Source organism: Oncorhynchus mykiss, chromosome 9 (assembly GCF_013265735.2).
Source record: "Oncorhynchus mykiss isolate Arlee chromosome 9, USDA_OmykA_1.1, whole genome shotgun sequence".
NCBI classification, from domain to species: domain Eukaryota; kingdom Metazoa; phylum Chordata; class Actinopteri; order Salmoniformes; family Salmonidae; genus Oncorhynchus; species Oncorhynchus mykiss.
In genome coordinates, this window is record NC_048573.1 from 52,017,314 (window position 1) to 52,042,232 (window position 24,919).

A 24,919-nucleotide genomic window follows, 5' to 3' on the forward strand; every position below is an offset into this window, starting at 1 on the left:
GCATAATTACTTACATACAGCATATCTGTATACAAGCCACATTATTGTATAGGGCAGCAGGTAACCTAGTGGTGTTGGGCCAGTAACCAAAAAGTAGTTGGTTCAAGTCCCCGAGCCGACTTGGTGAAAATCTGTTGATGTGCCCTTGAGCAAGGCACTTAACCCCAATTGCTCCTGTAAGTCTCTCTGGATAAGAGTGTCTGCTAAATAGCTCAAATGTACAACTGTTTTATGTATCAGATTGAACAGCATCATTATCTGACCGCAACTGTAAAGGAAGAGTTCAAAAGACGAGATGTAACCCTTATTATCAAGGTTCTATTGAGTGTGATAAGCCGATTGTACTTGTTTTTAAGTGTCCCTTTCTCACTCTGGGGTGTAGTTACCCCTAGGAACAGATCTAGGATCAGCTTCACCTCCCCCAATCCTAACCATAAACATCAGTGGGAAAAATTTGAAACACCTAAGATTAGTGTCTAGGGACAACCTACTCCCACTTTCTCATCACCGAAAGGAAATAGGTCAATCTTCTGCCTAATTTCATAGACTGAAAGGTTGATATGTGGGCAGAGCGCTACTAAAGGCAGTGTTCACAAAACAATGTCTGCAATGATGAGATGAAATAAGTCTTTGTTTTTTAAAATTCCTTTAATGGTTCAATTGGTATAGGATTTGGAAGCATTTAGTCAGCAGCCATACAGCAAGGACCAACTAATCGATGTCAACAGAGAAATACAAAGGCAACACAAAATAACTCAAACGACAACTAGGCAAAGACAGGTCATCACATTGAAAGATACACAGCTCTAGTCATACTGAACAGCATGCTGAAAAATCTGATTTGTATAATTTTTGAACAGAGGAAATCACACACATGCACGCACTCACACACAAAGATTACAAATGAAGGCTGTTGGTCAACTATGACAGGTATAGTATATAAGATACCTTTGCATTGTTGTCTTTAAGATGAAAGCAAAACAATACACAGAGAAATTAGGTTCAAGAAAGTTAAAACAAGAGTAAACATTAAAAAGGACAAACTTTTGTCATAGGCAGATACTGTAACTATTTGTTGGCAATGTATGTAGCCATGATCGCTGAGGAAATTTGATCCTGAAATTATTGCCAACAGGATAACATGGATGACATTTTTTTTGTTTTTTTAAATAGCTGACTATTTTTCTGAAATGTTTTTTAAAGAGCTAGTAGCGTCCATAAACTGAGAATGTACAAGCAATGGTCATTGTGGCACGGCTTTCAAGACCCTCCCAGATCTACTTAAAATGTACACTGTTAACCACAAGGCAGGCATGCTTGGTTTCAAAACATCAAGTCACAATTGTTTAAGTTAAGCGAGTTAACAAAAAGGTACTTACACACATTAAATATAGAGTATCTTACTACAACAAAAAAAAAAACAGTCGGATTGAAAAAAAAAATACAAATATTCAATTGAATGGAAAGATTCCAGTTGCAATCAACGAACACAGAAAACGGATCGGTTTTGTTTACAGCACGTCAATTGCTGAAGGGTAGGAGGAGGCAGTAAAAACACTGTCGTTTCTTTTGTGAGTATTCACCATGTTTCTAGTAGCTCCATGGATGTGGTTCGAGTTGATATAATTATATTAGTGTGAGTCAAGAGTAAGCTTTGTCCAATCTAAAGAGTGACAATATTATGCTATTGGATTCTGTTGATAAGATTAGGCGTTTCAATCCGTGTAGACTTTCTTCTAATGATGATTTTTTTTCCTAAACAATAGTTTGGGAGAGAGTCAATTCTATCAATAATAAATTAGAACTACGCTATGTCCCTCGTCAGGCAACTTTTAAAAATCATGTTACATTTATTTTACAGATAAAAAAAATAAAATAATAATTGGCACAATCAATTCATTATTATTGTATTTTCCCTCTAATATCTGTACAATAAAAAAAGTTAGATAATTTCACAATAACCCCAAGACCTTGTTTGCTTGGGGAAAGGCCATTTGCACCTATGTGAACTGTGTGTGTTTGTGCTAGTGTCATTGATTCTAATGTCCCGAAAGGGAAGCCAAGTTGACATCTCAACAGCCTATTGTTCAAATCAACAATAAGCAGGAAGAAGTACAATTGGTTTGAAAGAATATGAAAACCATTAAACACGTTTTTAACCTTTCCACCTACAGGGACCCTGTGTACAGTTAAAAAATATATATAATTCAACCAAAGAAAGTAATGAATTATTTTCCCGCAAGGTCATTAGTTAAAACACTCACGCTTCTCTCTTTCATTTGACGGAAAAATTATGTCCTTGGTCAGTTCTACCATTGAGTAGAGCAGATACGAAAACAACACTGCCCGATAAAAAAATTAAAAATAAAACGAGACAAAAAGACAAGGTTTGCATTCACACAACTTGTAAGTGTTTTCATCGACTTGCTCGACACCAAGGCCCTAACCCATGGTAATGCATACCTACTGTGGCTGGGGCAATGGTGTATCCGTTTGAATGGGAAGGAGGCTGGTTGAAAGGGAGGGATAGAGCGAAAGGTAACCAACACCCAGTGCTCCTTCCCACCCTCCTTCCATCCATCACAGGTGCCCATCCTCTCCCCAGAAACTCAACAGTGTTGTGTCGGTCGGTGGAGTTTGGGTTGCCGTAGACGATGGGGGAGTGCCCCAGGGTCACTGCCGCCGGTCTTCGGTTTCTTGTCGTGAAAAAGCCATCACCACATCCTCCGCACCTGGTGACCCAGATCCACAAACAGAGGTCAGTAGATATCAACAACAAACTCCATCTTGATATTCCTTCCACCTACACAAGTCCTATTATATATGTGAATAAAACATTTAGTAATCATAAGCATGAGTAACATAACTGAATCTACATTATATATCAATAAATTCTGTATTTAGGGAGAATTTCTTGAAATCTTTGCTTGTATGAATGAATTAATAGTATGCCTATTCTTATTGTTTACTTTCTGACTTTGAGCTCATGTTGGGTGTGCCATTGACTTAATTGACGTCATCATGACTGAGTGTGGTGAGGTTAAATACGGTGAATCACCAAAGCGACAGCACACACTACACTATATAACCGTGCCACAAGACTTCCACATCGCACATGGAATAGGAAAGTCTCTCGACATCACTTGTTTTAGGGATAGGTAAATGCATCTAGCTATTCCAAACTACTGCCATGTTCCCTACAGTCCAGAGGCACAGTCTTCTCAATCACACATCTCAAAATCAAGGTCTCCCTAGGAGTACCCAGCTGCAGACATAATCCAGTCCTGCGTCCTGCCCTGATAAGCAATACATCGGAGGCCTTAAACGACCCTTCCACCCACATCTCTATTCCAACCCAAACTGCAGGAGGCATGGAATACCTGTGGAGAGCTAATGCTAGAGTCCAGCTGGCGTAGCCAATCTCACTAAGCCATGAGATATCATTGCGAAGAAAGAAAAGCAATGCTGTGCTACAGTATATAGGTACCAAAAGGCAGACAAATGCAGTGATCACTGGTGTACATTGGGAGGTCTGGCTTGTCTTCCCTTCGTATTCTATTTACTTCGATCATGTTGAGGGTTAATCAATACCAATCCCAGATTACAAATTCTGCCGTGCCAAAGTTAACAAAGAGAACATGCCAGGGTGTGGAGTTGGGAGAAAACGACAGAAAACCAAACTCTACACCAAAACCTCAGTCTGAGTACCTTCAGACTGCCCTGCCCATTTTCCGAAGTTAGAGAAACATTTTTGAGTTGAAGCATGATCTGATTGTAGCATATTCTGTAACCTTTAGCTATTCAACAATAGACTTTGCTTACATTAGTAACTTTCATCATATTTGCATTTATTTCCAAAAGGTTTAACTTTCCTAGATTTAGGCTGAATAGGTTTGATGGTATCAAAATGAATATTGCCCAGTCATACTTGAATGTCAACATCAGAGGAGGCAGAGCTGCCACACTTGCAACTGATGGATGGTAAGCATTTTTTCATTGATGGTAAATTATTTGAATTGCCAGTAAATGCTGGTCTTGTTTCAAGTTTTACCAAACCGATTTGTCAAGCGCTATCAGAATGCGAATATCACTTTTGAAAGTGGAGAGGTGCACTCGTAACAGAGGTTTCTTTTTTCACAACTTTTGCTATAAAAAGTATCATTGCTTGTTAGATTTAATTATTACAGGGGGAAATGAAAGTAGGTCACACAGGCTGCGTCCATATCTGTTTGGCTCATACGCCAGGCGTAGATTCTGTGTTCAGTTTGGTTGTTTCTAAAGAGGAGATAATTAAGATGTTTCTATGGTGCTCTTGGGTCGGCATAATCTAAATAAGTGAGAGAAGGATCTGGGGAAGGATCTTTTTATTTTTGGACTTGCTCTTCCTTTCAGTTTCCTTGTCCCCTATAGACCTCATCCAATGAGGATGTGGCAAAGAACAGCGCTATGCTACAAAATGGCCCTGCCAGGGAAGGAGAACGAGACGCGGCATCAGAATAAATACATTGCACAAATCCTGACTGAATTTGAATGTGGCACACGTTTTGACAAATTTTATTTAAAAAATATTGAACTGATATGCTTCTCCACTTCACATGAAATGGACTTGGCCCATAAAATGGTCAAATTCAATTGACACATAAAATGTTAAAAAGCTCATAAAAATGGCATACACAGTAATCATACAAGGATCAAATAAATGCAACAATACAATAAACATTATAAAGGTGCAGGGAGAAGACAACAGAGAAGGTCATATTTAAGTGTTATTATTATTATTATTATTTTAAAAATACATTACGGGGAGGGAAAAGGCCCGGCCAGGCACACCCAATCAGAATGATAATACATTTATTTGTCATAAAATACCTGATTTTATTTGTTGGCTTTATGTAGGCTATTTTTACATAGTTGTTACGTTTAGATTTGTATCATTTTAAATGTACATTTCTATAGTTTACATTAACCAGATGACAATGATTTTGCGATACAAAGACTATGAAACTGTTCTATAAAAATATGCATATGAAAATCATACCTGGCATGCAAATCGGTAGAAATGGTAAGATAGATTAACACTCGACATGAAAAAGGTTGCCGGCCCCTGGTGTAGCGTATTACCGGCATCTACAAAGGGAAGCGGGAGGTGGTGGTTCGGGAAGAAGTTTTTTTCTTCTGGCCATCTTGATCTGGCTCCCTTTTGAGTCATTAGTGTATCTTAATTATTTAATCAAACAGTGTGCTTAAAGCATCAGACAAGCTCAGTGCACATAGTTGATTTGATTAAAACACATAGGGTACTGTATGTCTATATTGAAAAATGCTGGATTTTTAAATTTAGATCAATCAATTGGTAAAAAGAACAGACCACTCTTGGTCAACCAATATTATTTTGTTGTCAGGGACAGCCCTAGCAAAATTTCAGGGAATAAGCTTAAAATTGCAACATTCCCTGACATGGCAAAATGTGTAGAATTGCAGGAAATGTGTTTTGAAACAGCTACATTGTCACTGCGGCCAACAGGAGGGCCTCTAAAATACTTGGTCAGTGACCGCACCATTGGCCACGCCCCCGCTAAGCCCCATTTTGATAAAGAAAAATCCCTGATCTTGTGGTTGCATAAGGGAGCTTGCTCTTGCGTAACGGGCAGCTCAGACTGAGCACGTGTCTAGCACAAGGACTCGAGCAGGCAGACCAGCAGAAAGGCTCAGAATAAACCGACAGAGATACAGGGCCGACGGCCATTAGAGTGGAATACACCACTGGACTACTGATGAACTGAAGCAAGAGGGGATCTGCTTTATAGGAGCCCTCTGTTTCGCAGTCATAATGTGTGGGCCGCACCCTGCTGCACAGTCAACACACACGCTCCCTTGCAGTGTCACATAAGCGCTAGCCGACAGGATAGAAACGTCAGGCCCTCGGAGCCATTGCCTAGCAACCGAGTCAAATCAGATTGCATCACTGCCCGGCAGGCTGTTACCGCCTATGAGCAAACAGCTGCTGGCTAATGTTTGCTCCAATCCTGCTCTCTCCCTCCTTCCCTCCTCTCTCATTGATCCCACACCTCAGCCTGTTCTCCCTCCTCCTCCCTCACAGATCCCCCACCTCAGCCTGTTCACCCTCCTCCTCCTCCACCTCAGCCTGTTCTCTCTCCTCGACTCTCACTGATCCCCCACCTCAGCCTGTTCTCCCTCCTCCTTTACTGATCCCCCACCTCAGCCTGTTCTCTCCTCCCCTCTCACTGATCCCCCACATCAGCCTGTTCTCTCTCCTCCTCTCTCACTGATCCCCCACATCAGCCTGTTCTCTCTCCTCCTCTCTCACTGATCCCCCACATCAGCCTGTTCTCTCTCCTCCGCTCTCACTGATCCCCCACCTCAGCCTTTTCTCTCTAAGATCACCATGTGCAATGCCAAGTGTCGGCTGGAGTGGTGTAAAGCTCGCCGCCTCGAGTGAAGAATCCCGCTTCACCATCTGGCAGTCTGATGGACAAATCCGGGTTTGGCAGATGCCAGGAGAACACTACCTGCCGGGATGCATAGTGCCAAATGTAAAGTTTGGTGGAGGAGGAATAATGGTCTGGGGCTGTTTTTCATGGTTCGGGCTAGGCCCCTTAGTTCCAGTGAAGGCAAACCTAAACACTACAACATACAATGATGACATTCTAGATGACTCTGTGCTTCCAACTTTGTGGCAACAGTTTGGGGAAAAGCCTTTCCTGTTTCAGCATGACAATGCCCCCGTACACAAAGCGAGGTCCATACAGAAATAGTTTGTCGAGATCGATGTGAAAGAACTTGACTGGTCTGCATAGAGCCCTGACCTCAACCCCATCAAACACCTTTGGGATGAATTGGAACACCGACTGCGAGCCAGGCCTAATCGCCCAACATCAGTGCCCAACCTCCATACTCCATGATTTTGGATTGAGATGTTCAACAAGCAGGTTACTAGGTTACTACAGCCCAGAGCAAGAATAAATAAAAACATCATTTTTAACCAAATGTACAAACGTAATATCGATTGAAGTCAGAGCTCTTAATAACCTGTTGTGACTAGGGGGCAGTATTTTCATTTTTGGAAAAAACCTTCCCGTAGTAAACAGGATATTTTGTCAGGACAAGATGCTAGAATTTGCATATAATTGACAGCTTAGGATAGAAAACACTCAAACGTTTCCAAAACTGTAAAAATATTGTCTGTGAGTATAACAGAACTGATGTTGCAGGCGAAAGCCTGAGAAAAATCCAATCCGGAAGTGCCCCATGTTTTGAAAGCGCTGCGTTCCAATGAGTCCCTATTGAGCAGTGAATGGGCTATCAACCAGATTACTCTTTCTCCGTATTCCCGAAGGTGTCTACAGCATTGTGACGTGGTTTTACGCATTTATGTTGAAGAACACCCATAAGCGGCTACATTGAGCAAGTGGTCACCTGATGCTGCCAGAGAGATTCTCGCATAAAATACAGAGGTAGCCATTACTCCAATCGGTCCTACTGAAAAACTAATTGTCCCGATGGATATATTATCGAATAGATATTTGAAAAACACCTTGAGGATTGATTATAAACAACGTTTGCCATGTTTCTGTCGATATTATGGAGCTCATTTGGAATATTTTTCGCCGTTTTCGTGACTGCAATTTCCGGGCGATTTCCCAGCCAAACGTGAAGAACAAAACGGAGCTATTTCGCCTACAAAAATAATATTTTTGGAAAAAAGGAACATTTGCTATCTAACTGAAAGTCTCCTGAGTGAAAACATCCAAAGCTCATCAAAGGTAAACTATTTAATTTGATTGCTTTTCTGATTTCCGTGACCAAGTTACCTGCTGCTAGCTGGACAAAATGCTATGCTAGGCTATCGATAAACTTACACAAATGCTTGTCTAGCTTTTGCTGACAGGGTGATTAACAAAAGGCTAAGCTGTGTCTCAATATATTTAATTTGTGATTAATTTGTGAAAATAGGAATATTTTCTAGGGATATTTATGTCCGTTGCGTTATGCTAATTAGTGTCAGGCGATGATTACGCTCCCGCATGCGGGATGGGGAGTCACTAGAGGTTTTAAGAAACATATTGCAGTTAGAGTGCAGTATGCTGCAATTACTGTGTCCAAAATACCAGTTGACTGCAGTTACTGCATTTCTACTGCTGTTTCTAAACTGAAATATTTGTGTAAGGGAGATGGTGCAATGTTTCAGTTGATGTCTTGCTGGTCAGAGTGACAGACAGGGCTGACACCCAGGTCTCCTATGCACCACCAGACTATTTATTTGGTGCTTATATTTGTCCTATTTTACACAAGTGTGTATTAATAAGCATGTGTGAATTGGAAATTGTTTTTTCAGAACTAGCTACCTTTGTTACTGGCCCAATGCTCTAACCGCTAGGCTACCTCCCGCCCTTATGTATATAGCATGTGAGGAGTGTGGTATGTGAGAAGCCGAAAGCAAAACCAACCAGTCCTGTCCCCACTAAGCAAAGAAACACCTACCTCCTTGCAAATGAAAATACAAAATGAGCAACATTTTGCCATAGAAACCTTTGTGTACAGTTCTGGGTTGCTCTTCTTGAAGCGGACATTTTGTACAAGTATGACGGAAGAGCTTTGCCACAAAATGTGCAACATGCCTTTGTGACACAAATATTCTACATGACGTACTGCGCCTTTTTAGATATTGGACCCATTTGTTTAGGCCTAACACACTGACTAATTACATGGTTTCTTCATATTTACAAAATATTAAAACGCAATTTATTCATCTACACATATGACTTGTTCAAATATCCTCATGCACTAAAAGGAGAAACATTTTAATATGCGGTCTACGTGTCTGAAACAATCTCGTTTCACTCTCTGGACAAGCACACCCCATGTTAGCCCACTAAGCTCAAGCATTAGCTGAAGGAGTTTCCAGGTCTCAAGCAAGTGTTACTCATCACGCAAGCGTGGTTCACCAAACCACCTTATTACATGAGGTCGCAGACAGGCTGACCAAAATCATGACTGTGTTATTAGTGCAGAGAGATAACAATCTGTGCAGGCCGAGAGGATAAAGACATGGAATCCCCCGCAGAAACTCCAGTGGGGTTAAGAGGCGTTGAGATAGGGGCTTGCATGTGGTCAGTAGGTAATACACCACACCCACGGTAGCCATTTTCTCATAGCATGCAATAAGGCCCGAGAAGGTATGGTACATGGCCAACATACCACAGCTAAGGGCTGTTCTTATGCACGACGCAGCGCGGAGTGCCTGTATACAGCCCTTAGCTGTGGTGTGTTGGCCATATACCACAAACCCCCGAGGTGCCTTATTGCTATTATAAACTGGTTACCAACTTAATTAGAGCAGTAAAAATATTTTTTTTGTCATACTCATGGTATACGGGTATGATATACTACGGCTGTCAGCTAATCAGCATTCAGGGCTCAAACCACCCAGTTTATAATGTCTCATATACCACAGCTTCCAGCCAATCAGCATCCAGGACCCAAACTACCCAGTTTATAATGGAGTATAAAGTTGTTATTTATTGCAATATTGAAATGGGGCAACTCCTTGCGGTAATTTACTTCCCCCAGGCTGGCTATTTTGTGTCAGAATGCTCACCATAACTTGATGGAGACTTCTGCTTGCTTCTACATCTGCATTGCTTGCTGTTTGGGGTTTTAGGTTAGGTTTCTGTACAGCACTTTGAGATATCAGCTGATGTAAGAAGGGCTTTATAAATACATTTGATTTGATGGAGACTAGATTTATTGCAATATTGAGGAAACTCCCTTTGTATCATTAAGGGTAGTCATTTGGTGGTGGCTCACAATAAGTGATAATCCTCAATTTCTAAGTCTGAATACCAGCAAAAAGGTGCGATGTGTCCACACTCAAAAAGATGTTACATAAAGCTCACTTCCTAAAAAAAATACAAGAAATTTGCCTGAAGACCAAGATGAAGAATTGCATTCTTGCTATTGGTTACTGGATTACAGTTTATCCTGGTTACTGGATTACAGTTTATCCTGGTCCATGGACTACAGTCAAGGTAAAGAACGATAACTTTAAGGTCTAAAATAACGAACTAAGCTGCTCATTAAGACTGCATGGGTTGCGTTCAGTAGAGCCAACCGGGAAAACAGTATGGAAACGGAGGTAGGTTGGTTTACTACCTTTTTATTTTTTTTTACCTTTATTTAACTAGGCAAGTCAGTTAAGAACAAATTCTTATTTTCAATGACGGGCTAGGAACAAAACCTATAATAAGAATGCTCCTTTCCTGTCTAAAAGTATTATCAGCCTTTTGCGTCAAATGACCGTGAATCTGGCTCCAAATTACTGTTACTTTCTAGGTTAACAGTCATGTTTATTCAAGATAATTATGCATAATGAAGGGAGTGTCCATCAGCAGGGTCCTTTAAGCCCTTGGGCCTGATTTAATGCGTCAGCCCTTAAAGCTTTGACTCAGGACAAAATAACTACATATACACAGCACACAGTCTTCATCCACCAGCTTCCGCTCTGAGACAGAATATCATCAGTGTTTCATCTGAAAAAATTCACAGCATCAGCGTCAGGAGCAACATTCCTCATGCCTGATTAAAATAGCATAACATCCTATTTTGCATATATGCTAATCTGCCAATTAAAACCACCTGAAATGCAAATTCATTGACCCAGTCGCTAAAAGAAACATGACTAGCAGCATATGCACCAGTTCCCTCTTACCTCTGACAGTGCATGCTCTGAAATAAATGTGATGATTTATAATCAAGATCTCTCTGTGTTTAGGCAATATTTCCAAACCGAGCATGACAAAGAGTGAAAAGCATTACGATGCCCGAGACACTCACAAATGCATTCCAGTGCACTTGTCTAGAAAATTCTCACATATAAGCTTGCTTGATGCACATCAAAGGATGAGGGGACAGAGAGAGAGAGAGAGCGAGAAAGAGCAAGGGGGGAGCATAGACTATCAGGCAAACAGAGGCCTCACTCTGTGACAGAGTCCTATTCTGCTGCTGCTGGCATCCATTCACAAACAGTTCACTGTTGCCTGTTCAAAACTTGCTTTCCTTTATGCCGTTCTCATTAACGCCAGCAGCAGAACCATTTCAGTCTTTGGGAGAAACACTTCAGAACTGCACGACACCAATCTCACAGTCCCTATGCTGAATCTGGAATCTGTAGTTGTATAAAAACCGAATAGTGCATCTTGTTCATGATCCAACTGCTTGGGGTGGTAAGATGAAGACCAGTCGTCAATATAAAAATCACACAATATCCAAACAGAAAAAGTGTTTCATGGTGAACACAAAGCTTCACTTTATGCATAAAGCGGTCTACAGGCTCTCTTTATAAAGAAGGACCAAGGAGGAACATGTTCCTACCAATACCCCTTTGTATCACCAAACCCACAATATGATGTACCTACAAGAGCAAACTACAGCACTAAATACTAATAATTCACTAAATGTTTTGATGCTAATTTGCCTCATAAAGGTCTCCATTACGTCCTCTGGAGTCTAACTGTACTTTCCGAGCTCTCTTTGGATCAATAAATCCATGACTGACATATGACACCGTCACTGCAGGACAGTCCTAGACTCACCCCTGAGAGTTCATACCAAACCCCCTGCAGTCAGCAGGATTCAGCACCAAGGACCTCATCCCTTTTCAGCTTTTAGTAGCTGGGCAGACAGATTCCGTTTCACTATGCAGTCAGAAAGACACCTTTGGCTCTTTGGATGAAGTCCACCTGACCTCTACAAGTAATCTAGTTGTATGTAGTCCTATGCAGTTTTACATTAGCCCAGTGGTACAGAGAAATCTAGGATAATGGATTATCCATCATTCTTATGGTAACCTAGTAAGTACTGTAGCTATATAGGCCTCATTCTTATGGTAACCTAGTAAGTACTGTAGCTATTTAGGCCTACGTGAGGTGGGATGAAATGAAGATAGCTACAAGATGTACCGTATTTATAAAATGGCACTCGTCCACCAAACCAAGCATGCCAAGAAAGAATATTTGAAGTCATATGTTAATTTTTTTTGCCAAAAATGATATAGCTATCCCTCCTTAACCTGTACAAAACCTCTACACCGTTAATATATGAGGACATTCTCTGCTACTCATCTACCAAAGTAGTAATGGGTCCCAGTGGGGCTTTGGCCTGAACTATAACTGGATGGTGAGGCAGACAGAAACAACCTCCCTCTTGGAGATGCTGTCACATATAGCCCATCTCTGTATTGTACTCTATTGGTAAGTAGGTCAACAGCTTGGTAGGACAGTTATGACATAGCAGAACCTTCACAAAGCATAAGCAGTGCTGGAGGAAAATAGCTTTTACAAAGTGCAACCATCTACTATTTAAAGGAATAGTTCACCCAAAGTACATGTTGGTTTCCTTACCCTGGCTCTCCTAGGTATTGATAGCAACAAGATTTTCCCTTTTGAGGAATGATTGGGTGCTTAATTACATTTGTCCATACAACTCTGGACTTCCTTCTTAAAATGATATATTGGAGCCACCACACATGAAAGCAGCCTTGTAGCATTTATCTAGTGTGATCTTTGGGCTCTGGGGGATATTCGTTAAAAGTGATTAAGCCACTATTCTTAGTTGTTATCGCCGCTCTTCCTAATCCCAGTCCTTAAAACAACTCCTAAATTACTAATAATTTATCATACTGAGTGGGTGGCACACTGCCAATTGACTAACTCTGAATCCCAAATGGCGTCCTATTCCCTTCATAGTGCACTATTTTTCACCAGAACACTATGGGCCCTGGTCAAAAGTAGTGCACTGTAGGGAATAGGGTGCCATTTGGGACATAGCCTAAATATTTGTCTCGTGTGCACCTTTGACGAGTCATGCTAGTGTATAATTGATGAGGCTTGGCTCTTCCCTGAACGAAGAGCGCATTATGGACAGAGTACGGCTCCCAGATTGAGCTCTGCAAGCTGTAAATTCAAGGGCAAAAAGGGACATATTGTACAGTAAGGCTCCATACATAGGCCTAAAAAATTATATATATACACACACACACACACAGTGGGGCAAAAAAGTGTTTAGTCAGCCACCAATTGTGCACGTTCTCCCGCTTAAAAAGATGAGAGGCCTGTAATTTTCATCAAAGGTACACTTCAACTATGACAGACAAAAGAGGGGGAAAAAAAATCCAGAAAATCACATTGTAGGATTTTTAATGAATTTATTATGGTCGAAAATAAGTATTTGGTCTCAATACTTTGTTATATACCCTTTGTTGGCAATAACAGCAATACAGTTTTCTGTAAGTCTTCACAAGGTTTTCACACACTGTTGCTGGTATTTTGGCCCATTCCTCCATGCAGATCTCCTTTAGAGCAGTGACGTTTTGGGGCTGTTGCTGGGCAACGCAGACTTTCAACTCCCTCCAAATATTTTCTATGGGGTTGAGATCTGGAGACTGGCTAGGCCACTCCAGGACCTTGAAATGCTTCTAACGAAGCCACTCCTTCGTTGCCCGGGCGGTGTGTTTGGGATCATTGTCATGCTAAAAGACCCAGCCACGTTTCATCTTCAATGCCCTTGCTAATGGAAGGAGGTTTTCACTCAAAATCTCACGATACATGGCCCCATTCATTCTTTCCTTTACACGGATCAGTCGTCCTGGTCCATTTGCAGAAAAACAGCCCCAAAGCATGATGTTTCCACCCCCATGCTTCACAGTAGGTATGGTGTTCTTTGGATGCAACTCAGCATTCTTTGTCTTCCAAACACAACGAGTTGAGTTTTTACCATAAAAGTTATATTTTGGTTTCATCTGACATTCTCCCAATCTTCTTCTGGATCATCCAAATGCTCTCTATCAAACTTCAGACGGGCCTGGACATGTACTGGCTTAAGCAGGGGGACACGTCTGGCACTGCAGGATTTGAGTCCCTGGCGGCGTAGTGTGTTACTGATGGTAGGCTTTGTTACTTTGGTCCCAGCTCTCTGCAGGTCATTCACTAGGTCCCCCCGTGTGGTTCTGGGATTTTTGCTCACCGTTCTTGTGATCATTTTGACCCCACGGGGTGAGATCTTGCGTGGAGCCCCAGATCGAGGGAGATTATCAGTGGTCTTGTATGTCTTCCATTTCCTAATAATTGTTCCCACAGTTGATTTCTTCAAACCAAGCTGCTTACCTATTGCAGATTCAGTCTTCCCAGCCTGGTGCAGGTCTACAATTTTGTTTCTGGTGTCCTTTTACAGCTCTTTGGTCTTGGCCATAGTGGAGTTTGGAGTGTGACTGTTTGAGGTTGTGGGCAGGTGTCTTTTATACTGATAACAAGTTCAAACAGGTGCCATTAATACAGGTAACGAGTGGAGGACAGAGGAGCCTCTTAAAGAAGAAGTTACAGGTCTGTGAGAGCCAGAAATCTTGCTTGTTTGTAGGTGACCAAATACTTATTTTCCACCATCATTTGCAAATAAATTCATTAAAAATCCTACAATGTGATTCTCTGGATTTGTTTTCTCATTTTGTCTGTCATAGTTGAAGTGTACCTATGATGAAACTTACAGGCCTCTCATCTTTTTAAGTGGGAGAACTTGCACAATTTGTGGCTGACTAAATACTTTTTTGCCCCACACACACACACACACACACACACACACACACACATACATACATACATATACACATACATACAGTACCTTGCGAAAGTATTCGGCCCCCTTAAACTTTGCGACCTTTTGCCACATTTCAGGCTTCAAACATAAAGATATAAAACTGTATTTTTTTGTGAAGAATCAACAACAAGTGGGACACAATCATGAAGTGGAACGACATTTATTGGATATTTCAAACTTTTTTAACAAATCAAAAACTGAAAAATTGGGCGTGCAAAATTATTCAGCCCCTTTACTTTCAGTGCAGCAAACTCTCTCCAGAAGTTCAGTGAGGATCTCTGAATGATCCAATGTTGACCTAAATGACTAATGATGATAAATACAATCCACCTGTGTGTAATCAAGTCTCTGTATAAATGCACCTGCACTGCGATAGTCTCAGAGGTCCGTTAAAAGCGCAGAGAGCATCATGAAGAACAAGGAACACACCAGGCAGGTCCGAGATACTGTTGTGAAGAAGTTTAAAGCCGGATTTGGATACAAAAAGATTTCCCAAGCTTTAAACATCCCAAGGAGCACTGTGCAAGCGATAATATTGAAATGGAAGGACTATCAGACCACTGCAAATCTACCAAGACCTGGCCGTCCCTCTAAACTTTCAGCTCATACAAGGAGAAGACTGATCAGAGATGCAGCCAAGAGGCCCATGATCACTCTGGATGAACTGCAGAGATCTACAGCTAAGGTGGGAGACTCTGTCCATAGGACAACAATCAGTCGTATATTGCACAAATCTGGTCTTTATGGAAGAGTGGCAAGAAGAAAGCCATTTCTTAAAGATATCCATAAAAAGTGTCGTTTAAAGTTTGCCACAAGCCACCTGGGAGACACACCAAACATATGGAAGAAGGTGCTCTGGTCAGATGAAACCAAAATTGAACTTTTTGGCAACAATGCAAAACGTTATGTTTGGCGTAAAAGCAACACAGCTCATCACCCTGAACACACCATCCCCACTGTCAAACATGGTGGTGGCAGCATCATGGTTTGGGCCTGCTTTTCTTCAGCAGGGACAGGGAAGATGGTTAAAATTGATGGGAAGATGGATGGAGCCAAATACAGGACCATTCTGGAAGAAAACCTGATGGAGTCTGCAAAAGACCTGAGACTAGGACGGAGATTTGTCTTCCAACAAGAAGAATCTACAATGGAATGGTTCAAAAATAAACATATCCAGGTGTTAGAATGGCCAAGTCAAAGTCCAGACCTGAATCCAATCGAGAATCTGTGGAAAGAACTGAAAACTGCTGTTCACAAATGCTCTCCATCCAACCTCACTGAGCTCGAGCTGTTTTGCAAGGAGGAATGGGAAAAAATGTCAGTCTCTCGATGTGCAAAACTGATAGAGACATACCCCAAGCGACTTACAGCTGTAATCGCAGCAAAAGGTGGCGCTACAAAGTATTAACTTAAGGGGGCTGAATAATTTTGCACGCCCAATTTTTCAGTTTTTGATTTGTTAAAAAAGTTTGAAATATCCAATAAATGTCGTTCCACATCATGATTGTGTCCCACTAGTTGTTGATTCTTCACAACAAAATACAGTTTTATATCTTTATGTTTGAAGCCTGAAATGTGGCAAAAGGTCAAAGTTCAAGGGGGCCGAATACTTTCACAAGGCACTGTATATATATACATACATACATACATACATACATACATATATATATATATATATATACACATATACATACATACATACTTGAAGTTGGATGTTTACATACACCTTAGTCAAATACATTTAAACTCAAGTTTTTCACAATTCCTGACATTTAATTCTAGTAAAAAGTCCCTGTCTTAGGTCAGTTAGGATCACCACTTTATTTTAAGAATGTGAAATGTCAGAATAATAGTAGAGAGAATTATTTATTTCAGCTTTTATTTCTTTCATCACATTCACAGTGGGTCAGAAGTTTGCATACACTCAATTAGTATTTGGTAGCATTGCCTTAAAATAGTCTAACTTGGGTCAAACGTTTTGGGTAGCCTTCCACAAGCTTCCCACAATAAGTTGGGTGAATTCCTCCTGACAGAGCTGCTGTAACTGACTCAGGATTGTACGCCTCCTTGCTCGCGCACGCTTTTTCAGTTCTTCTCACAAATTTTCTATAGGATTGAGGTCAGGGCTTTGTGATGGCCACTCCAATACCTTGACTTTGTTGTCCTTAAGCCATTTTGCCACAACCTTGGAAGTATGCTTGGGGTCATTGTCCATTTGGAAGACCCATTTGCTACCAAGCTTTAACTTCCTGACTGATGTCTCAATATATCCACATAATTTTATTTCCTCATGATGCCATCTATTTTGTGAAGTGCAGCAGTCCCTCCTGCAGCAAAGCACCCTCACAACATGATGCTGCCTCCCCCATGCTTCACATTTAGGATGGTGTTCTTCGGCATGCAAGCCTCCCCCTTTTCCCTCCAAACATAACGATGGTCATTATGGCCAAACAGTTCTATTTTTGTTTCATCAGACCAGAGGACATTTCTCCAAAAAGTATGATCTTTGTCCCCATGTGCAGTTACAAACCGTCGTCTGGCTTTTTATGGTGGTTTTGGAACAGTGGCTTACCAAGCGGCCTTTCAGGTTATGTCGTTTTAACTGTGGATATAGATACGTTTGTACCCGTTTTCCTCCAGCATCTTCACAAGGTCCTTTGCTGTTGTTCTGGGACGGATTTGCACTTTTCGCACCATCATCTCTAGGAGACAGAACGTGTCTCCTTCCTGAGTGGTATGACGGATGTGTGGTCCCATGGTGTTTATACTTGGGTACTATTGTTTGTACAGATGAACGTGGTACCTTCAGGCATTTGGAAATTGCTCCCAAGGATGAACCAGACTTGTGGAGGTCTACAATATTTTTTCTGAGGTCTTGGCTGATTTCTTTTGATTTTCCCATGATGTCAAGCAAAGACGCACTGAGTCTGAAGGTAGGCTATGAAATACATCCACAGGTACACCTCCAATTGACTAAAAGGATGTCAATTAGCCTATCAGAAGCTTCTAAAGCCATGACATCATTTTCTGGAATTTTCCAAGCTGTTTAAAGGCACAGTCAGTTGAAATAAATAAATTAGGCCCTAACCTATGGATTTCACATGACTGGGCAGGGGTGCAGCCATGGGTGGAACTTGGAGGGCACAGGCCCACCTACTTGGCAGCCAGGCCCACCCACTGGGGAGCCAGGCCCAGCCAATCAGAACAAGTTTTTCCCCTTAAAAGGGCTTTATTACAGTCAGACGATCCTGCAGGTGAAGCCTGCCGGATGTGGAGGTCCTGACAAATTATCAAATTATTATGACAATAGAGGCAGCTTTTGGTAGAGAAATTAACATTAAATTATCTGGCAACAGCTCTGATGGACTTTCCTGCAGTCAGCATGACAATTGCACACCCCCCAAAACTTGAGACATCTGTAACATTATGTGTGTCAAAACTGCACATTTTAGAGTGGCCTTTTATTGTCCCCTGCACAAGGTGCACCTGTGTAATGACCATGCTGTTTAATCAGCTTCTTGATATGCCACAACTGTCAGGTGGATGGATTATCTTGGCAAAGGAGAAACGCTCACTAACAGGGATGTAAAGTAAATGTAAATGTGGGTACAAATGTTGAGAGAAATAAGCTGCATATTTAAAATTCCTGGGATTTTTTCAAATGTATTTTTCATGAAACCAACACTTTACATGTTGCTTTTATATTCATGTTGAGTGATGTTGGCCCATGTTGACTCCAATGCTTTCCACAGTTGTGTCAAGTTGGCTGGATGGCCTTTGGGTGGTGAACCATTCTTGATACACACAGGAAACTGTCCGGGGGTATCATCGGATGGGGCCACAGTGTCTCCTGACCCCTCCTGTCTCAGCCTCCAGTACTTATGCTGCAGTAGTTTATGTGTCGGGGGCTAGGGTCAGTTTGTTATATCTGGAGAACTTCTCCTGTCTTATCCGGTGTCCTGTGTGAATTTAAGTATGCTCTCTCTAATTCTCTCTTTCTCTCCTTCTCTCTCTCGGAGGACCTGAGCCCTAGGACCATGCCTCAGGACTACCTGGCATGATGACTCCTTGCTGTCCCCAGTCCACCTGGCCGTGCTCCTGCTCCAGTTTCAACTGTTCTGCCTGCGGCTATGGAATCCTGACCTGTTCACTGGACATGCTACCTGTCCCAGACCTATTATTTGACCATGCTGGTCATTTATGAACATTTGAACATCTTGGCCATGTTTTGTTATAATCTCCACCCGGCACAGCCAGAAGACTGGCCAACCCTCATAGCCTGGTTCCTCTCTAGGTTTCTTCCTAGGTTTTGGCCTTTCTAGGGAATTTTTCCTAGCCAATGTGCTTCAACACCTGCATTGCTTGCTGTTTGGGGTTTTAGGCTGGGTTTCTGTACAGCACTTTGAGATATCAGCTGATGTACGAAAGGCTATATAAATACATTTGATTTGATTCAGCATTAAAAAATCCAGCAGCGTTGCAGTTCTTGACACACCCAAACCGGTGCACCTGGCACCTACCACCATACCCCACACCTAAATCTTTTGTCTTACCCATTCACCCTCAGTGCAACACATACAAAATCCACGTCTCTTAGTCTTAAAAATACTTATTTAACCCATCTCCTCCTCTTCATCAATAAGGGATCATAGCTTTCACCTGGATTCATCTGGTCAGTTTATGTCATGGAAAGAGCAGGTGTGTCTAATGTTTTGTGCACTCAGTGTATATATTTGTTTAATTTTGGCAACACCACTGCAGTTGACCTAGACTTTGAATACCACTGGTCTAGTACAATGCTGCTTCCCAATACATCATATAAACCAGCTTATCTTTCACAATAGTCCAGTCCATAAGATAACTACTCTCCAGCAAACAGCAACCACCCAGACAGAGGGAGATAAGATTCTATTATTTCAGGTATGGTGTCACAGGCAATTTTCTCTGGTTGCCACTGCTGGCCTGAGGCAATAATAAAATATGTGAATAAACTAGGCCCAAAACCCAGCAGGGTCACGGAAGAAGGACAGCAAGGGCTTTCAAGGCTCCAGTCACAGCCATTTTGGGATTCAGCCTGGAAGGCAACTGATAAGTCTGGTCGAATCAAGAGGACCTCACCAATGCATTTGTTTGCTCCTTGAAGTACAGGCACCAGCAGGCAGTGACATCCATCAACCAACCAACCAAGTCCTTATTTCTATTGACTTGGCGCCCTCTTGTGTTGATGTGTGTATCGGCAAGAGCGAGAGAGGCTCCATAACGTCTTGTGCCTTGCTGAGCGACTCATGTACAGTGGATATGACTTTATTCCATCAATTAAGTGTCTACAAACAATTTCCCCAAATGTGTGCTTGGCAGGGAATAATGACACCTCTGAGTCACTGACAGCTCCACCCAGACAGCCTGTTGGTCTGGTGAGTAATCCATCAGGGTTGGTAGACCAGAGCACACGGACGGGTGTGTTCACTAAGGTGAAACGTTTACAACAATGCAGATAAAAATTTAACCAAACAGAAATTCCAGTTCCACGTGACAGACACGTGACAGACAATAAAATCTGTTCTACATAATGCTTTTCTATCTGCTGTGTGTATGGGTGTGGCCCTTACCCTGGTCTATGTTGTGCTGTGGTAGCTGGCTCATCTGAGCGTTGACCACGCCTGCGTAATTCCGTAGAAACGCCTCCTCACTCGGCGTCAGCTGAGAAACAATTCATTAATAACGTATTAAAAAAAATATATATATATATTAGTAATTTTTTACCCCCCCCCCCCCCCCTTCTCCCCAATCTTGTCTCATTGCTGCAATTCCCCAACGGGCTCGGGAGAGGAAAAGGTAGTGTCTAGAGGTCGACCGATTAATCGGAATGGCCGATTAATTAGGGCCGATTTCAAGTTTTCGGAACAATTGGAAAAGGGTATTTTTGGATGCCGATTTGCCGTTTTTTTATACCTTTATTTAACTAGGCAAGTCAGTTAGTTAAAGAACACATTCTTATTTTCAATGACGGCCAAGGAACGGTGGGTTAACTGCCTTGTTCAGGGGCAGAACGACAGATTTTTACCTTGTCAGCTCGGGGGATCCAATCTTGCAACCTTACAGTTAACTAATCAAACGCATATAACAACCTGCCCCTCTCTCGTTGCACTCCACAAGGAGACTGCCTGTTACGCGAATGCAGTAAGCCAAGGTAAGTTGCTAGCTAGCATTAAACTTATCTTATAAAAAACAAATCAATCATAATCACTAGTTAACTACACATGGTTGATGATATTATTAGATATTATCTAGCGTGTCCTGCGTTGCATATAATCTGACTGAGCATACAAGTATCTAAGTATCTGACTGAGCGTTGGTAGGCAGAAGCAGGTGCGTAAACATTCATTCAAACAGCATGTGCGTCAAGCATTGCGCTGTTTATGACTTCAAGCCTATCAACTCCCGAGATGAGGCTGGTGTAACCGAAGTGAAACGGCTAGCTAGCTCCTCCCTGGGCTCGAACCAGCAACACAACGACAACAGCCACCATCGAAGCAGCGTTACCCATGCAGAGCAAGAGGAACAACTACTAGAAGGCTCAGAGCATGGGTAACGCTGCTTCAATGGTGGCTGTTGTCTTTGTGTTGCTGGTTCGAGCCCAGGGAGGAATGAGGAGAGGGATGGAAGCTATACTGTTACACTGGCAATACTAAAGTGCCTATAAGAACATCCAATAGTCAAAGGTTAATGAAATACAAATGGTATAGAGGGAAATAGTCCTATAATAACTACAACCTAAACCTTCTTACCTGGGAATATTTAAGACTCATGTTAAAAGGAACCACCAGCTTTCATATGTTCTCATGTTCTGAGCAAGGAACTGAAACGTTAGCTTTCTTACATGGCACATTTTGCACTTTTAATTTATTCTCCAACACTTTGCTTTTGCATTATTTAAACCAAATTGAACATGTTTCATTATTTACTTGAGGCTAAATTGATTTTATTGCTGTATTATATTAAACTAAAATAAGTGTTCATTCAGTATTGTTGTAATTGTCATTATTACAAATAAATAAAAATTGACCGATTAATCGGTATCGGCTTTTTTGGTCCTCCAATAATCGGTATCGGCCAAAGTCATCCTGCAGGCGCCCGGCCCGCCACAAGAAGTCGCTAGAGCCAAGTAAAGCTCCCCCGGCCAAACCCTCCCCTGGCCCGGATGACGCTGGGCCGATTGTACGCCGCCCTAAGGGACTCCCGGTCTTGGCCGGTAATGACACAGCCTGAGATCAAACCCCAGACTGTAGTGACGCCGCACATAAAAATGAATCAATTATTTATAACCACAAGACCTTTGAAATTGATAATGCACCAAATATCTATGCTACTAATACAATATATGGGTATACGTACATTTGATCCCATCTTCTTCAGCATGAGCAGGACCCGCACCTTTTGCTGGACGTACATCTCTTCAGGAGACTTCCCTGGGGCCTCCTCACGGTTCATCCCCCCTGCTCCTGTAGCTCTGAGACACAAAGTACATTTTTAGAAAGTGAAAGACATCCTCCAGCTATTTTTTAAACTTTCCTGTTGAAAAGCAATATCCCAAGTATAAATAGAGTAATGTAAACTCACTTAATAGTGTTTTCTTAGAAAGCTGCAAACTAGAAGGAGTAGTTAATTCAAGGAGTTGTAATGCTGACCCCCCCTATTTAAAACCACTGAGAGCGGGTCAATGATGATGCTGAAAGTCGAGGCCCATCATGGGCTAACACTGAATCCCAACTGACACTCTATGCCCTACATAGTGCACTATGTAGGGAATAGGGTTCCATTTAGGATGCATGCTAAGTCAGTGCAGGTTGGTACATCACAGTAGAAACAGCTCTCATTAATATTGCATGGGAGTTTTCACAGAGCTCCCTTTCTCGCCCCTGCTTGCTCCCTCCATCTCTCCCTCTGTTACTAATGACCTATTTTCACAGTCAATCTGCGGAGAGATGAGAAGGGAACAGAGGCGATAAAAAGCCCTTCCATTGCTAATGCAAATGACAGAAGGGATAGGTTCCTTTGTGACAGGCTGCAGCCGATCACAAGATTTGTTGTTGTCGAATTTGATTTCTTTCTCGTGGTACACCAATAAATATTTCCATATTTTCCCAAAAAAGCCTAAAGCTGTTTTCTACAAAGTGGAATACTGAAAAGGATAGTAAAAAGTTGGATAACCAAGAAGAGAAAGATTAATCCTTTACAAATAAATTCCCTGGGGCTGGGTATCACAGGAGAATCCTATGGGAGACGCCGAGTCTGATAGGTTTTCTTTCACATTTGTTGGGCCTCTTTCTATACAAAGGGCTGCTAACACATGTTGACAGGCTGTTTGATTTAATCGAAAAGCTGGATCAGACCCCTTTTTTAGAAGGATGCTGCGGCTGCCGTTAGCTGGGGTGTCATTGAGGGAGACAGACAGAAAAACATTGGTCACCTGACCTTAGTTTTATGTGGATAATTTCTACACGGTGGGTTGATTTTATACTCTCTTAGCTGCATGCTGCAAGCAAGCAAAAGGCCTACAGAAATACACATTAATGTAGGCAGTGGGTTAACTGCCTTGTTCAGGGGCAGAATGACAGATTTTTACATTTTTACATTATAAGCTCGGGGATTCGATCTAGCAACCTTTCGGTTACTGGCCCAACGCTCTAACCACTAGGCTACCTACACACTAAAAACCCAAGATATCTATGATGCAGTGCAACATAAACAAAAGGTTTCAATAGAAGCTCTTCATATTGACAGAGAGAGATGGATAGACAGAGAGCCTGCTTTTTACAGGACTCAAAGTGAGAAGAACATTAAAGACATACACGTTTGAGAAAAATGGGGTTGGGATGGTAGCTCAGAGCCTTAGTGGTGACACTTTTGATCAAATGTCCCTCCCTTGTCCCCCCCCCCCCCTCCCCACAAATGGGTCAGCCAGGACTCTGGGAAGGCAGAGGCCTAACAGCCGACGACACGCAATGCATGATAAAAACACAGACAGCAATATGTCAAATCAAATCAAAGTTTATTGGTCGCATACGCAGATGTTATATACAATAGCTCCAACAGTGCAGTAATACCTAGCAAAAAAACAACACATACATAATTCAGAAAAATAAATGAGTTATATATGATGAGCCATGAATCGAATACAGTATATACACTGAACAAAAATATAAATGCAACAATTTCAAAAAACGTACGAAGTTACAGTTAACAAGGAAATGAGTCAATTTAAAGAAATAAATTAGGCCCTAATCTATGGATTTCACATGACTGGGCAGGGGCTTTATTACAGACAGAAATACTCCTCAGCTTGATATGCTACACCTGTCAGGCGGATGGATTAAAGGAGAAATGCTCACGAACAGGGGTGTAAACAAATTTGAGCAATTTTTGCAGGGGGGGAAATAAGCTTTCGGTGTATGTTGGGGATCTGTTTTTTTGGCTCATGAAACATGGGACCAACACTTTATTGGTTGCATTTATATTTTTGATCAGTGTACATATAAAGTGGGTGAAATAGTATGTAAACATTATTACTGACCAGTGTTCAATGACTTTGTATACACAGGGCAGTAGTCTATGGTGCAGGGTAGAGAACCGGGTGGTAGCCGGATAGAACAGTGACTAAGGTTCAGGGCAAGGTACTGGGAGGAGGTCGGTTAGTGGTGACTTAACAGTCTGATGGCCTGGAGATAAAATCTGCTTCTCAGTCTCTTGGTCCCAGCTTTGATGCATATTCAATGTAGCGGACGGCAGGTAGCCTAGTGTTTAGAGCATTGGACAAGTAACCGACAGGTTGCAAGATCGAATCCCCGAGCTGACAAGGTAAAAATCTGTCGTTCTGCCCCTGAATAGGGCAGCTAACCCACTGTTCCTAGGACGTCATTGAAAATAAGAATTTAACTGACTTGCCTAGTTAAAACCTGTACTGTCACTGACTTCTAGATGGTTGGGTGGCTGAGGTCCTTGATGGCCTTCCTGTGACACTGGACGCTGTAGATGTCCTGGAGGGCAGAGAGTGGGCTGACTGCACCACCCTCTGGAGAGCCTTGTGGTTGCGGGCAGTGCAGTTGCCGTACCAGGCGGTGATAGACTGACAGGATTCTCTCATAGGTGCATCGGTAGAAGCTTGTGAGGGTCTTGGGGGCCAAACCAATGTTTTTCAGACTGAGGTTGAAAAGGCACTGTTCTACGCTGTCTGTGTGAAAGGACCATTTCA

The 24,919-nt window shown here is 42.0% G+C and overlaps 1 protein-coding gene across 1 annotated transcript in view; it reads right to left on the reverse strand.

Annotated features, from left to right (window-relative positions):
* Positions 1-629: 629 nt before the first annotated feature.
* The window catches only part of ctnnbip1 (catenin, beta interacting protein 1), a 32,601-nt gene continuing 8,311 nt past the window's right edge, over positions 630-24,919 (reverse strand). Inside the window, exons 2-4 of the mRNA XM_021616134.2 lie at positions 22,063-22,177; positions 20,277-20,367; positions 630-2,732 (exon numbers count right to left, since the gene is read on the reverse strand). Coding sequence (XP_021471809.1) covers positions 2,674-2,732; positions 20,277-20,367; positions 22,063-22,158 — 246 coding nt within the window. The 5' untranslated portion in view covers positions 22,159-22,177 and the 3' untranslated portion in view covers positions 630-2,673. The remainder of the gene's footprint in view (positions 2,733-20,276; positions 20,368-22,062; positions 22,178-24,919) is intronic.